Here is a 16,027-nt window from a genome sequence, read left to right on the forward strand (position 1 = left end):
GGAAAAACAGCACTGACTTTAGACTTGATATAACACAGTGGATCAACACCAGCAGATGACAGACATGACCCTCCAAACCATCACTGATCATCAGTAAATTTTACATTTCATTTGAAAATCAAGGGAGGAGAGTCTGGAGGAAAAGTGGAGAGACACACAGTCCAAGCTGCTTGAGGTCTAGTGTGAAGTTTCCACAATCAGTGATGGTTTGGGGAGTCATGTCTGTCATCTGCTGGTGTTGATCCACTGTGTTTTATCAAGTCTAAAGTACCAGTTGATCTTATATAATATTCTAATTTTCTGAAATACTGACATTTGGGTTTTCATGGGCTGTAAGCCATAATCATCAACAATAAAAGAAATAAACACTTAAAATAGATCACTCTGTGTGTAATAATACATCTATATAATATTTGAGTTTCACAGTTTGAACTGAATTACTGAAATTCTATTTTTTTAGATGCACTTGTATATTGATAATCAATTGATAGAGCTGATTGATACAAGCGGTTTGCTGTAAGGTTTGTAACATTGATTTTAAAATGAGGTGCCTAAGCCAGTTAGGGCTTAAAGGCCAGTCAAGAACATTCCAACCTACAACTGCCATTTAGCTTATTGTTTTTATTGTCTAATATTCTGTAGTGCAGCACTGACTCCCTCACTATCATGGGCTTGACACTGACCCCATTATCTTTAGAGATGAGAACAGAAACCTGGACTGGCTGACGGAACTTGAAATCTGTTTAAAGAGTGGAGGGAAAGGTTGGCCTCCAAGAGCAGGGTTGAGAAATACTCCTCTAGGATATGCAGCCTTACAGACTTAACTAACCATTAAATACGCAGCATTAGAATGTTGCATAAGAGGGAGTGGACTGAAATAACCATGAGAACCCTAAGGAAACAGCATGAACTGAACAGAGTTGAGCTCATTCTAACAGCTGGGCCCTGAGATGTCTGGACAACGGCAGGTACACAAAATAGACTGTAGTTCACACTCACTGTTCACATTATTAAAGAAGAATTTACTCAGAAATAAAAGAAGCATATTACAAAAAAAACATGAAAAAGCCATGTACTAGTGCATCTAAAAAAATAGAATATCATTGAAAAGTTACTTTATTTCAGTAATTTAGTTCAAAATATGAAACTCATATATTATCTAGATGTATTACACACAGAGGGATCTATTTTAAGCTTTTATTTCTTTTATTGTTGATGATTATGGCTTACAGCCAATGAAACCCCCCAAAACAGTCTTTCAGAAAATTTGAATAGTATATAAGACCAATTGGTACTTTTGGCAGTGTGGGCAGTCAGTGTGCCAAGTCCTGCTGGAAAATGAAATCCCTATCACTATAAAAGTTGTCAGCAGAGGGAAGCATCAAGTGCTGTAAAATCTCCTGGACTTGATAGAACACAGTGGATCAACACCAGCAGATGACAGACATGTCTCTCCAAACCATCACTGATCATCAGTAAATTCTGCATTTCATTTGTAAATCAAGGAAGTAGAGTCTGGAGGAAGAGTGGAGAGACACACAGTTCAAGCTGCTTTAGGTCTAGCGTGAAGTTTCTACAATCAGTGATGGTTTGGAGAGACATGTCTGTCATCTGCTGGTGTTGATCCACTGTGTTACATCAAGATCAAAGTCAGTGCAGTGTTTTCCAACAAAAATCTTACAGCACTTCATGCATCCCTCTGCTGACAAATTTTATGTAGATGCAGATTTCATTTTCCAGCAGGACTTGGCACACTGCCCACACTGCCAAAAGCATCAAATTGTCTTATATAATATTCTAATTTTCTGAAACACTAACTTTTGGGTTTCCATTAGCTGTATGCGATTGCTGAATGTGTCTTGGGTGCGTATACCCTTGGCTTGGCATTATTTGGATTAAATCCTGATACTTAAAACCTATATTTTGCATGGTATCGTTCCTAGTATATTAGTAAATTGGTATCACCTTAAGTTTCTGGAGTGCAGCCAGATAATTCTGCGATTTCCCAAGGCAACGGTTAAACCTGGTCTATATTCAGTATATTCAGGTAGTCAGCTGACCTCATTCTTTCAGTACTTACTGTTGCTGAACCTCGACCTAACCAACTGGAGCATCCCTAGATCATTTGCTTAGTTAAATTCAGGTGGAGACTTTTTTGGCCATGCAGTGTGGTTGACTTTCTTCATCAAGTTAAAAATTAAATTTAAAGAATAAAGAAGGTGAAAAAAGGGCCCCTGTGACACATGTTCAACCAAAAAAAACAACTTTATTTTGGTAAAATGGCCCATGAAACAACACGAGTGGAACATCCAACTAAATTACTGAATTTCCACAAGACAAGATAGATCCAAACCACTGGACTTCTCTGTATGTACAAAAAACAAATTACACTGCATATAAATAGAGCAGGCAGCAAGGAGCGTGGCCTTGATTCGCAGACTGTCGTGGTAAAAAGTTGCTCCTTGCTAACGGTACACAAAACAAAGAGCGAAGGACAGACGCTCCTCCAAATATGCATGACTCGGTGGCGACAGGGACTGCAACAAACACTAGCCTCAAGAGCTTTTGTACATTTGTACTGTGCTCTGTACTGTGACTTTAGCATTTAATATCTCTATCTATTGAGATAGCTTAAAAAGTTAAAGGACGTGGCAACTGCGTTCAAGAAAATTCGGAATGAAATGGACTTGCCCCTTGATTTGGATGTTCTTTCTTCTAATGAAGAAGATGAGGTTTAAAGGCCAGAGTTGATATTAAAATAAAAAAAAATAATAATGGTCTGAAGTCATTTAAATTACTGAGAGGAGAGAGGGCTAGGACTCTCTCTGCAGGATTTCTGTGCAACTGATAACATTGATAAAACTGACCAAAGAAAACCCTCCCCCCCCAAACAATCTGTATGAATATGAAGGGGTGTGAGCCGCTGTGTATGTGATCCCCATCACACACTCAGCTGCTCTCAGGCCTTCTGTACTGGCCACACAGCTCTGAAACAAGCTCAAAGGCTCAAGCTGAACAATCTATTCATATTCAGGAGAGTGACTGGAGTGACAACCATTTTCTTCAATACCACAAACGTATTACAAAGCAGAAAACTGAGATGTGTGTTGATTATGGAGACTTATGGAAACTTTTCATTGTATTTTCTCTCAGTTTCAACATTCCATGTTTAATTGTTTTCCCCCTTTTATTAAAATTCATCAGAAATGGCCCTTAATGCTGCTCCTTTACAGAGCACTGTGTTTTTAAAGAAGTGGAGCTATGGAAAAAGAAAAGAAAAGAAAAAAATAAGATAAAAGAAACAAACAAAAAAAAAAAACATAACTGCTGTCCCCCACTTCTGGTCGAAGTTCAATATGGAATGCACTACATGAGCATGATGTTCCTGACAGCCAAATCGCAGCAGCTCTGTTGACACTTCATAAAGCAGAAGTATAGAAGTGTGTGTTGGTGGGCCACCACGTTCTGCAGAGGAAGTTTAGAGTTCAAAATACAGAAATGAGGGCGAAGACTCCGTACAGCAGAGCGCAGGGGTACGCCACCAGGAGCTGCTGACCGTCCATGGCCAAAGCCGAGATGAAGATTTTGGAAGCCGAGAAGCTGCACCAACCAATAATGCCGGCTGTTAAGACGATACCCAACATGCCTCTAAAAAACACAAAGGAGAACATTTGATTAGCTGAGTACGTCTGTGTGGTCTGCACATGAGTTTTTTTTTTTTTTTTTTACATTCTGCAGATTAATATTGAAGACATCAAAACCGCAAAGGAACAAAGAAAATGTTTGGTTCACAAAGTGAAGGTAAAACCATTCCAGGTGAATACCTTTTTATGAAGAAAACATGAAAACAGGGTGAGTGAAAAGTTGCAACACAGCCTTTTATATCAAAAACAAAATATGGCAGCTATAAAGATAGTGGCCATGTTCCAGACATGGCATAAAGCTACTCTAGGTAAGATTGAGATTTTGTGCTCGTGGGCTCCCCCTACAGTTGCAGAGTGTAATAAATGTTTCAGACGGATTAGTTTCTCTCTCATTTTCTGGCTTTCACAGACATATTCTGGCTCCCTGCTCTGCTCCCTGCTCTGCTCTCTACTCTGCTCTCTACTCTGCTCTCTACTCTGCTCTCTACTCTGCTCTCTACTCTGCTCTCTACTCTGCTCTCTACTACTCTGGTCTGCTGCTGTGCTGGTCTGCTGCTCTGCTGCTGAAAGCTTGCTTTAATCTTCAGCTTCTACACTTTTCTCTGTTTTCTTCTCTTTTACTCTCTTCACACTTACTAATCCACTTTTAGTCTGCTTCCTCTTTGCTCTACACACCTATTAATCCACTCTCAGTCTACTTTTATAGTTAGTTTGTAAAGAATGAACCAGTAGTCTTTGTAGAACTGTTAGAACTAAAGGTCGGAAAGCAGGTTGCAGTTCTAGCGAGCTTTGGTCACGGCCGCCTCGGAAAACAGAGTCTGGTTTGAGCACAGAGGAGCTCCGGCACAGAGACGAGAGCACCGCAATTCCTCCTATTACACCTCAATGCAGCGCTGCAGTGAGTTTCAAGCTGTAATTTTACTTCTTTAAAAAGATCAAAAATCAAGGAAATTCTACCTAGTGCTGCTTTAAAAGACAGTCCCTGTCATCCATTACTAGCTGGGGTATTGAGGATGTGTCATTTTCTCTTTATTTTTGTTGCCCTTTCGATTCTGAAATACTACATACTTTAGTACATAATTGTATAAATTCATATTAATGAATAATGTAAAAACATATTTTATACGGACTATAAGGTGCATCATTAATAAAGGTTGATTTTCATACATAAAACGCACTGGATTATAAGGCACATTAAACCGTACAGCTCCTGTTCCTAGTTTCTCCATTGCTTCAAAACGATATAAACTGCTAAACATGGGATTTAAATGCCATTTAAATGCCCAGAAGACATATAAATGTTCTGATATTTAGTGAGAAAATATGTATTCTGTTTGGACACTTTTGGTGTGGGCCCATTACCCCTTCCTCCCCACTGCATTTCTGTCCCCAGCACTTTGTGTAGTGCTGTACAGTCACAAATTAAAGGCTGGTCTTCAATAAAATTTTCAAATATGTGCAAATATTCACATGAACATCCCCCAACATCCTAACTTCACTAGCCTTTGTGGTGCTGAATGCAATCAAATCCCCACAACAATGGTCTAACATCTTGTTTCAAAAAAGTATTCCCTGAACGGCAGACAGTGGGTCTATGGGTCTATTTGTTACATCCTTTATTATCTCTGAACAAATATGACCATTATTCTATGATAATTTAAATATGTGATGATATTCAACAAATTTCAAACAAAAAGCTTATTTTATTTCCCAGTTAATTAAAAGTAGACCTGCTCTAAAATGGCTTTAATCAGTCACCACACTGTAATATATAATACACATTCTCTCTTTGACAATTTTACAAGATTTTCACTGAAGAAAAAAAAAAAAACACTGAAAAACAGACAAAGTTACTCACTGTAAGGAAAACAGGACACCGAAGCTGGAGAGGAGGATCATGGGTAACAGGCAGTAGCCCAGGACACTGGCCACACAGCCGAAAGACACACCAGTCATGCTCATGAGATTGAGGAGGCAGTACATGCCCAGGCAACCGATGGCACTAATTCCGTACACATAACCAAACTGGATCTTCCCTGTCTGCAACATAAACACACACAGCATGATTAGTCACCAACAGAAAATATTTTCATACAGGTCAAAATATTAAAAGGACAACCTTTCTACCCTTATATAATCTTTCCATTAGAGGGAAAAACATGAAATTCTAGGGAAAAATAAATAAGGACAATATAAAAAATTTAAAAAAGGGGGAAAAGGTGTTAAAAAGACAAAGCAACATGCCAGAGATAGTTCTTGCATTTGAAGAATTACTTTTGGTAAAGAACCTTCATATATTAGAAAGGTTCTCAAAAGAATCCATAAACTTATAATCTTTACATTATGTAAACTTTCTTAAATTGTGTAAAAATGTTATTTACCCTCCCAAAACTCTTCCAAACATAATTCTTTATAGAGAAGAAAAAGCACCTTCTGTGGCACCTTTATTTTATATAAAAAAGCACAGTGTAGGCCAAATCTGTGCAGCCTGAATAATAACTTGCAGATAATATGCAGAACAATAGAGAGGTGACAGAAGACACAACTCTATTTAAAGCTAACTTAGTTCACTAAGACCAGCAAATTGTAAACCCCTCAAAAGCAATTCTAAAAAAAAAAATGAAACACTGAATCATTGTCTGGCAGAAAAATGAGCATAAAAACAATAAATAAACAATTCTTTAGTTCTTGACACATCTCTTTAATTAGAAAGAAGACTCCAGATTTGATTTAACAGTAGCACTTACGAGCAGTAGCGTGGCCCCAAAGGCCAGACAGAAAACCATCGGTCCAGTCAGATCTGTTTCGTTCATTATGCTGCCATCTGCTGCCTTTAAGGGGTGTAGCACCGTTAGGGTCTTCTGCCAGATGTGGTCAAAGTTGATTCCCAGCTCTGTCAGGGAAAAGGGGAAATGACTTAATGTCTACTTAGTGTGTCAGAGGTCAATCAGAACTGGGTCAAACTAGAAACAAATTCATAGTGATAAACATTTTTAAACAAGACAAAGCCATTCTAAAAAAACTCATTTTCTGAAGAAAATAATAATTATTTTAAACTATTCTTCTAACCTTCTGTTTAATAATAAACCTGGCAAAATTTAACACAGGCATAGCATGGTACCTCAGCAGATCTCATGGACAAGAACAGTGCAAAACAGAACTCTCATGTTAACTAAGTCCAGAAGCAGAGTCAACTTCTCTTGGCTTGGAGGAATTTGGAAAAAAACATTACAGAGTGGCAAAACAAATCTTTATTAGAGACATTTTTTGGAAGCCGATCAAAAGGATCTTATTCATATAGTTGTGTGCGAATGCTTTACCACCCCAACTCGTTTTGGAATGTGTTGCAGGTCAAAATTTGTGAATAAATGTCTATTAACAATTAAAATTAATTAAACCAGAACAAATGATACATATTGTCTGCAGTGAAATACAGAAATGAATGATATTGAGTTGTACTCTTTCTGACACAGAAATACATTAATTCCATTTTGTATACGACCACATGCCCGAGGGCTTCCAACATACAGTAGTGTTTCTTTTTTTTTTTTTTAAGACATGTTTGTCACTCTAAGGCAAGTGGGGCCTGCATTTGTTTGGAAGCTGTTATGGTGTCTTTTTTTGTGTGACCTCTTGGATGAGTTATTGCTGCACTCTTGGGGTAACTTTAATCGGCCGGCCACTTCTGGTAAGGTTTACCAGTGTTTCACAGTTTTGCCGTTTGTGGATAATGGTTCTCACTGTGGTTCGCTGTAGTCCCAAAACTTTAGAAATTGCTTATAGATCTCATATATTTTTTTCACTTGTTTAATCCTGAATTACTTTGGATATTGGCACGATGTCTAGCTTTTGAGAATCTTTTGGTCTACTTTTATATTTGTTGGGCAGGTCCTATTTAAGTGATTTTCTTGATTGAGAACAGGTGTGTCAGTCATCAGGCCTAGGTGTGGCTAAAGAAATTGAATTCAGGTGTAATAAATCACAGTTTTAACTAGGGGCAAACACTTTCATACACAAGGTTCATACATGTTTCAACCAATGAATTTGTATGTTTTTTTTTTTCATGACCTCTTGATGGCTTTAAGGCAAATTTTCATGATCATTCGATTTTTAAAACATTAAAAATCAACTAAAACTATAATTAAAATGGATTTTTTAGTAGGACTAAAAATATAAAATTATAAAAATGTTGACACACAATCTTTAATAATAAAATGTGTGTCAGATTCTGAAAGTTCCATTATGTAGGGACAAATCACTGAATTAACTCTGAGCTGACAAATTCATTCAGACCACATTTTCATGACTTTTCCAAAACTTTCGGGGTGTTTTTATTTTTCTAAAACTTATTCAGACCTGGAAAATGCTACTTTCAAATTCCATAACTTTTTTCAGGTATTTGATGACCGTACAAACCGTGATACTGGGCCAAGTAGGGTTGGATTTTTTTTCACACATATTAATAAAAACCTTCATTTAAAAACTGCATTAGGTGTTTACTTGCGTTGTCCTTGACTAAAATTTAGTAGATCATGAAAGGGGGCAAACACTTTTCACACCACTGTACCTTCAGATGCTTCTAACTTTGAGAGAGAAAAAAAACCCACATAATTACCAAAAAGAAGTTCAGACAAATGCACTTTATGAATATTACATAAGGTCATTTTACAAAAAGAGTTTAAAACACTGCTTTCAGTTTAATCAGATAAGAAGAAGTGGCCTGTTCTGCTCTGCTGAATGTGACTGTTGACTCGTGACCCATTTTAAGCAAAGTAATGAGGAACTGGGACACTCGGGCTTAACTAGGCCTATCTTAGTTTAAAGGGGTGCAGGGATGTGGGCCTGGGAACACACAGAACATGCCCTCTGGCTGAGCTTTAGGTCTTCCATGAAACAATGAGTCATTCTTAAAGCTCTGGCTGTTGTTTAAAGCAGCGTGTGGTGAATTTCCTCGTCTGCTCCTTCCAAGCATGGGACTGAATGCCAGGCAGCAGAATGTCTGAGGACGATCATAGTGCTGGCACTGCCTGGGCCATCGGTACATCATTGTAAATTTACTAATATATGCAAAACACATGCGAGAACTCTCAAGCGCCTCAAACATTCAGAAGCCAATAAGACGAGGCTTGGACGAATGTCCGAATACGGCTGCCGATACTTTTCAACACTTTAAATTTAAATGGCACGATGTAAAACAGGCACAACACATTACTCAGCTACTCTCAGAAGAACACACAGGCCTTAGTAGGTAAGAGCAAAGCTGCCCCAGATAAATACTACGGCAGCTCTCCATATCTACAGTAAGCAGCTCCAGTGCAGAGTAGGCTCATATGGAAAAGAACATTCCTGTTTCACACCAATAAAATCAGCCATAGCACCTGTAAAATTTATTTCCACAGCAACATGAGTCCAAATTCACTTTCATAACTCTCTACAACTGACCTCTTCCGAGCAAGAATGTGCATTAATGTGTATTATTTTAATACTTAACGAACAGACTATAGAATAATAGACTGACAGTAATGATACATGATCTTTTCTTACATGATCTTTTCTCCCTCATTGACCATCTCAGAAAATATCACAGTTATCACGCATCAACAGAGTGAATAAAATGGAGAACTAAAAATGTAATAAAAAAAAAATGGCATGTAACTATAGAATATTCCATAACTAAAGTCTCTTATTTTGCATGTTGGCACCAGAGGTAGAGGAAGTGTTAAGACACAAGTCTTCACATAAATAAAAGACACTAACACACTAATACATATTTTCATTTACTACTATTTAAACATAAAAAAAACATTCTCTCAGTTTGTGTCAAAATTTATTTATGAATGGGCCAATAGAAATTCTCTAAAATGACCTGAAATTAGATCCTTTAACAATGATTTGAATTGATTGAATGTTAAGAAGGTCCTCTCTCTCTCTATGTTGTTCTTCTGTACTGCTCTTCTTATTTATCATGTTGATAGTACCTCAGATCAATCTGTATTTACTGGCATAGTTAGTTATTCTTCTGTTCTCCATATTTATAGGTCATATTTAATTCAGTCCGCACTACATCCTACTGCATGGCCAAAATTAAGGCCTGTCATGGCAACTGTTTTTTTTTTTTAATGGACTATATATTGTCCCAGGATTCACTGAAATAAAAGTTTTATTTGAGTTAAAACATAACTTCATGCCACTAATAAAGATATAAAAATACAATTTATCAAGAGATAATGTTGATGTAATTATCGTGGTAGGCCTACCAAAAATTATACAATGAAATGTGCATAAACAGTTCAGCCTTACTCACAAGATATTAGGGTTGTCACGATTCTCTAAATCCTCGTTTCGATTTCATTTCCGATTTTAGGCTCACAATACAATTCGATTTGATTCTCGATTTTCTTTCTTTTTTTTTTTTTATACAGCAGAGAGGCCTATGCCAGTTTTAGATTAGTCTATGGTCAGTCATTGGTTCGATTTATCAAATTTTGAAATCTTATTTCAAAAGGTGGGTTTGATTTAAGTGATGCAAAGTGATACAAGTAATACATCACATTAGGCACTAATGGTCAAATTTAAATATTTTAACTAAGATATGGTAGCAGCAGTGTGCACTATTAAAACAGCAATTGTGCAACATAAACTAAATAATAAAAAAACACAGGAACAGTCATGTACAAAATAATAGAACAATTAGAGCCTTAACAAACTGAACTCCTACTACTAACAGTTAAACATGAAAAATAAGACTTTAAGACTTTTTCTTTAACAAAGATACATTATTAACTTTATCTGAGAGAAAGATGCTCCTTAAGGTACCAAAACTATTAACATATTTGAGGCTAGACAAAACAACTGTTATTTTTATATTTTCAAGTTTTTCTTTAAGAAGATGAGAATGTCCACATTCTCTGGAGAAAGAGCTGCTCTTTGAGCAGTCAGAATGTCCGCAGCGTCGGCTACAGTGTGCTATGGCATTTGCGTAGCGTAGAGGGAGGGATCGTCAATCCTCTTTTTGACTTCGAGGCTCGAGACCATGACATAATTTTGATCGATTTTGATGAAATAATGAAATCGTGACACCCCTACAAGATAACAATTCAAAACTTATACAGCTGTGGGAGTTACCAAACAATTCCCAGAGGTAATATTTCATGTTCAACTTGCATAAACCTTTAAAACCTGCAACAACCCCACTGTCCAACAATAAACTTAATAATAACCTTCTTCACACAGGTGGAAACTTTTGACTAATGATTCAACTCTGTCCATTTTTCAACAACATGATCCCATTTACCACCAAGATTGGGTCTTACTGTTGAGAAGCCAAAATATATTTTTCCAGCACTATATTGAATCCTTTTTGCTTAAAAAAAAAAAAAAGATGCAGCCAGCCGATCAATGACACAGACTGTTTGTGTGAGAGTTAATTAGTCATCAGAAAATTAAGATCTAGCCCCTGAACGCTTTAACACTTTCTCTTGCACAGAAAGGAAATGTGTCTCCCTTACCCTCTAATAGAGGTGGCTCATCTTCAAAGCTGCTGCTGTACATGGACTGTGAGGAGGCGGGTGTGAAAGCAGGCGTGGGCTGGTAGATCTGGCCTGTGTAGGGCTGCTGCGGCTGCATCATCCCCGGAGCTGTTGAATAGCCCATAGGCTGTGAATAGTCGTACTGACCATATTGCCTGTGTGTAGAACACAGAAATGATCATACATGTTAATGTTCACACATGTTCATGTAGCCTATGATGCAACTACACTCATTGAAGGTATTGTACATTGATCAGCCTTGAAAAGACATTGAAAGAATCTTATTAATTTCTATAAATTTCATATTATTCACAATGTTTTTGAAAAAGTCTTATATTTTACTAGCCTGCGCTTCTTAAAGGATAGTTATTGGTTGCTAAATGTATTAATGAAAGCATTAAATAATATTTAAGACATTTATTTTTCTAATACCAGATTTCTCAAGCATTTAATAATGGGTAGTTACATGTAAATAAAACAACCAGCATGTGCTTGAAAGTTAAATTAAATTATATTAATATTATTGGGGGTCAATCACTTAAAAAACTGTATTAATCACAACAATATTCATAATTAAAAGATTCATTCGAGGGACAGACAGACAGACAGAGCCTGAGACAGAGTCTTCAGCACAGTTTGGAGAAAAATGAAGTGTGGATCAAAGTAGTGGATGGCTTGATAACTTGCTAAATTGGCATCATTGCTAACTGGACATGTGATAAACAGTGTAACATTGCCAGTGGCCATGAGCACACTCAAACTCATGATTTCCATTATAAGGTTCGTGGCTGAAGCGTGAAGCTAGATTAAGCTAGGCGAGGAGGGGCAGTTGGGTGAAAATGAAGCGCTCTGATTGGCCGAAAGCACTCCACTTACGCCCAGATCTCTGTGATTCAGCAGCAAAATCAACTATAGTGACAACTTGACTGAAACTGGCAAAATGCGAGATCAGATTATATGCATACTTTAGGACATAGAGCTATACAAGCGTTCTAGTCTAATTACTGTCAATTACGTCGGCTTCACTGATCTATAGGAGCAGAGTGTGGTCCTTCTTTTTTCCATAAACTTTATTATCCTAATTTCACCATGTACTGTAAGGACCACCACAGAGCAGCTATTATTTTGGTAGTGGGTCATTCTCAGCACTGCACCTCAGCGTCACTGTCCTCCAACCAGAAAATTCCAGCCAGCTGTGTCCTGTGGGCAGCGACCTGTAAGCACTGATGAAGGACTAGAGCTGGGGTCGGCAATTAAGTTTGGCCGCGGGACAGAGATTCCAAGCCATTATGTGGCGGGCTACAAAAAAAAAAAATCTGTCTTGGAAAATGAAGTGTAATGGGATGGAGTGCTACAGACTAGTAGCTCTTCAGCCCAGAGGGTTGTTGAACCCAATTGCAGAACAGTTCATCGCAAGGTAGGTAAACCCAAGAAGAAAGGAAAAAAATAATAAATAAACACACCGCTCCTCACACGGGATCGAACAAGTGTCATCATAGTCACGGTCCTTTAAACTACCACTGACCAGGCTACTAAATAGGGACAAGGTGGGGGAAAAATGCCCTTATATGGAGACAGGGAGCCCAAGATGGGGCAGAAAAACGAGAACGTGCGAAAACTAAAGTCAAGCAGAGCACAACAGAGAGAAAGGTGAGGAATGTAAACAAAAACTCTCCAGAGAAGCATTTTTTTTTTATTTTTAATTTTCATTGTTCATTTGAGTTCAAACAACCTCACGAGCCAGATGTTTCATGCTTGTCGACCCCTGAACTAGAAGATGACCAACACAAACTGTGTAGCAACAGATCCAGAGCTTCTGTCTAAATTTGCATGTACATGGCGGATTTAACAGAATGGACAGTGAGTGGACACAGTGATTGAAAACTCCAGCAGCACGGCTGTATCTAATCCACTCATACTTCATAGCACAACACACATTAACACACCACCACATCAGTGTCACTGCTGGGGTGAAAATGACCCACCACTAAAACAATAGCTGTACTTTTCAGGGAAACAGAAAACGAAGTGAGTGTAGAAACAAGGAGGTACTGCAATGAAATGTGAAGCAGAAAGGTTCTTAGGATTAGAGACATACTTGTTGTATGGGTCCTCTGTGTTGCTGTAGCCATATCCTCCTTGGTTTTGGTCATCTACACTGTAAGTCGACTGATAAAAGTCTGTGTTGAAGTTGTCAAACCCTGACATTGCAACAAATCTAATAATAATAAAAAAAAAGAAAGACATGTTAATATGTGCAACATTTGTAAGTAGCTAAGTTTACAGAAGTGGTCTCCAACACTCCCCTTGGGGGTGTACCTTCCACCAGGTTTATCCTCCAGCTCAAACTCAACTAGCTAGCTAATGAAGCATTTCTGAAGGCAATAATCAGTCAGGTGGGCTTGATTAAGATTGCAGGGCTGGTGACTAGTATAGTTTTACACTTCCAGTCAGAAGGGTAAATGTGGTTTGTTTGTCTGCATCACTTAAACCTCTTTAGTTCTATTCGTCTGAGTTAATTTTTTTCTATTATGAATAATAAAACCAGTCTTCTTAAAAAGTAAACTAATGGTAAAAGAGGTGAGCCAGTTGGTCACAGGTTCAAATCCTAAGTCAGGCAGTGCTTGCTATGGAGTTATGTTCCCAGATGAGGCATAACTGAACAGTAAATATTAAATAGAGAGAGTAAAATATATGGTGTCCCACATGGTTCTACTTTAGGGGCTATGGAAGTGATGTTAAATATGACAGTTATGCACTTATGAGAGTGAAAATGTGACATGGGCGTACATAAAGAGTCTAACAGGTTAAATGCATGTATACATGTTTATCAGACTATTAGTTTAGAGTCTGACAAGGATTGCTCTCATCCTCTAGCAGTGCAGCTCAGACTTTACAGTATTCTTCAGTAAAGTCCTATACAAACTCACAAGGACCACACACACCAATGATGGGCACAAAGGCAAAAAGAATAAATTGTTTTTGATAATTTTGTTTTGAATGAATTTGAATCCCTGAAGTCAAGAAAGCAATGCTGCTCAGGCACAAAATCATAGCGCCTAAATTATTAAAGATGCCTTTTCGCTATTTCTTTTTGAAATACAGTAGGTCACTCCGAGTTACATATGCATGAAACACCAAATGTCTGATGTCATCCAGTAAATTAGGATTTATGTCCTTTTTTACAAAAAAAAAAAAAATTTATTCTAGAGACCATCACAAAATTAATGGAAAAAAAGACATTTTACCCTCTTTGAAAAAAATATGACATGCATATTATTTTACATATTATTAATATTTCAGTTTTAGACTTCCACAGTGTAAAAACAACTGCTCCACCTGTTTATGGAGATGCAAGACTTACATAACTATAAAGTTAAGTTCCGAAACAGATATATGCTCCCTCTTTAAGATCAGTCCAGGTTGAGGGGATGTGAAGGATTTACAGTACGAGTCAAAAGTTTAGACACACCTTCTTATTCAGTATTTTATTTTCTTTATTTATTGTATGTTCTTCATTGGAGACTAATATTAAAGATATCAAAACAATTAAGGGAATATAGAATTACACAGTAAACAAAATAGTGTTTGTCCTCCACAATCTCCTGACCTATACCTGACCTGATCAACTGTGATGAAACTCCTTCAAGATGCTGAGAAATCTAACTAACAACTAAGTAACGTAGTTAACTTTAACTGCATTCTAACGTCGTTTAAGGCTAATGTAGAAGCACAATAGCATTAGAAAAACGATAGAAAAACAATACTAAATTCATCAGCTAACCTAGTTAGTTATCTAAGTATAATTACTAGCAGTTTTAACCTGTCCTTACGTGTCTAGAATGGCTGCTATTTTTAGAACAGCTTTTGGTTAAGTTACATTAATCTGGCATACATTAGGAGTGTCTATCCCTTCCCATTCCTGTAACTTAACTAGATATCCTAGCTTGATTAGCTAACGCTAGCTAACTTAAAGACTAGTAAACTAGCATCTATAAACACAACATGTACGTTAGTTTAACAAATTACTGACTAATAAAGCATATGCTAAATAAATTACAAAAACACCCGGTTAGCTAGCGTTAGCTAACTAACGTAGCTAGTTAGCTGCTTGCTAACATCGTTTAAGGCTAATGGAGAAGTACAATAACATTATAGTGACGAAACGAAAACAATACCAAATTCAACAGCTAGTTAGCTAGCGTTAACTATAATTATTAGCGGTTTTAACCTGACTTTCAGTGTTAGCTCGCTGCAGAGTAAAGCCCCGCAGCAGAATTAAACCCTCTGTGAGAGAAAACTGAGAGCAGTCACTCCCTAAAGGAAAGCTCCCGAGTTTCTATCAGGGAGGGAAGCTTCTCTCTCAGAGCCTCAGCTGATTAATTTCCCCTTTACAGACAGAGCACCTTTACTAAACACACTAAATCGCAATGAAGACCCTCTTTTACCACTTAAATTGCTGTTAAATTCAGTCCTACCTGTGCTGAGAGAACCGCCAACACGGCTCACTACGTGTCAATACAGGAATAATTACAGCGCTTCCGACCGAGACTGGACACATGGACGGAACCGGAGAGCTCAGCCTGAAAACAGCCGCTCGCTCTCTGCTGGCCGGAGTCTGCAATGCAGCGCTCTGAATAAAAAACACAGCAGAGATTTAACATTAATATTAGAATTTTCTTATTAAGGGTTCTATCTAATATGATAACAAATTTAGTTTTCGAGGATATGACCTAAAATAGACAAACGAACAGTTCGGTCTTTAAGCATTAGATAAGTAAAAAGGCAGATAATAAATAAATAAATAAATTGATTCGAGATTGAAAGTGAGTAAGAATCCTTTTTACCGAATTT

The 16,027-nt window shown here is 37.5% G+C and overlaps 1 protein-coding gene across 1 annotated transcript; it reads right to left on the bottom strand.

The window, feature by feature from the left end:
* Nucleotides 1-2,246: 2,246 nt before the first annotated feature.
* On the bottom strand, nt 2,247-15,756 carry yipf5 (Yip1 domain family, member 5). Its single transcript, XM_007247014.4, has 6 exons — nt 15,652-15,756; nt 13,272-13,391; nt 11,153-11,328; nt 6,392-6,537; nt 5,503-5,684; nt 2,247-3,648 (listed from the first exon to the last, which is right to left on the bottom strand). Exons 1-6 carry the CDS (start codon nt 15,732-15,734, stop codon nt 3,486-3,488), a joined length of 870 nt encoding a protein of 289 aa, XP_007247076.2. The 5' UTR covers nt 15,735-15,756; the 3' UTR covers nt 2,247-3,485.
* Between the last annotated feature and the right edge of the window lie 271 nt (nt 15,757-16,027).

Source organism: Astyanax mexicanus, chromosome 17, assembly GCF_023375975.1.
Source record: "Astyanax mexicanus isolate ESR-SI-001 chromosome 17, AstMex3_surface, whole genome shotgun sequence".
NCBI lineage: Eukaryota > Metazoa > Chordata > Actinopteri > Characiformes > Acestrorhamphidae > Astyanax > Astyanax mexicanus.

Coding starts and splice junctions, on each gene's coding strand:
- yipf5 (XM_007247014.4), bottom strand. CDS start 15,734: ATGTGTCCAGTCTCGGTCGGAAGCGCTGTAATTATTCCTGTATTGACA. Junction 11,329..13,271: donor ACAGAGGACCCATACAACAA/GTATGTCTCTAA, acceptor TTCTACACACAG/GCAATATGGTCAGTACGACT. Junction 5,685..6,391: donor TTGGGGCCACGCTACTGCTC/GTAAGTGCTACT, acceptor TTTATGTTGCAG/ACAGGGAAGATCCAGTTTGG.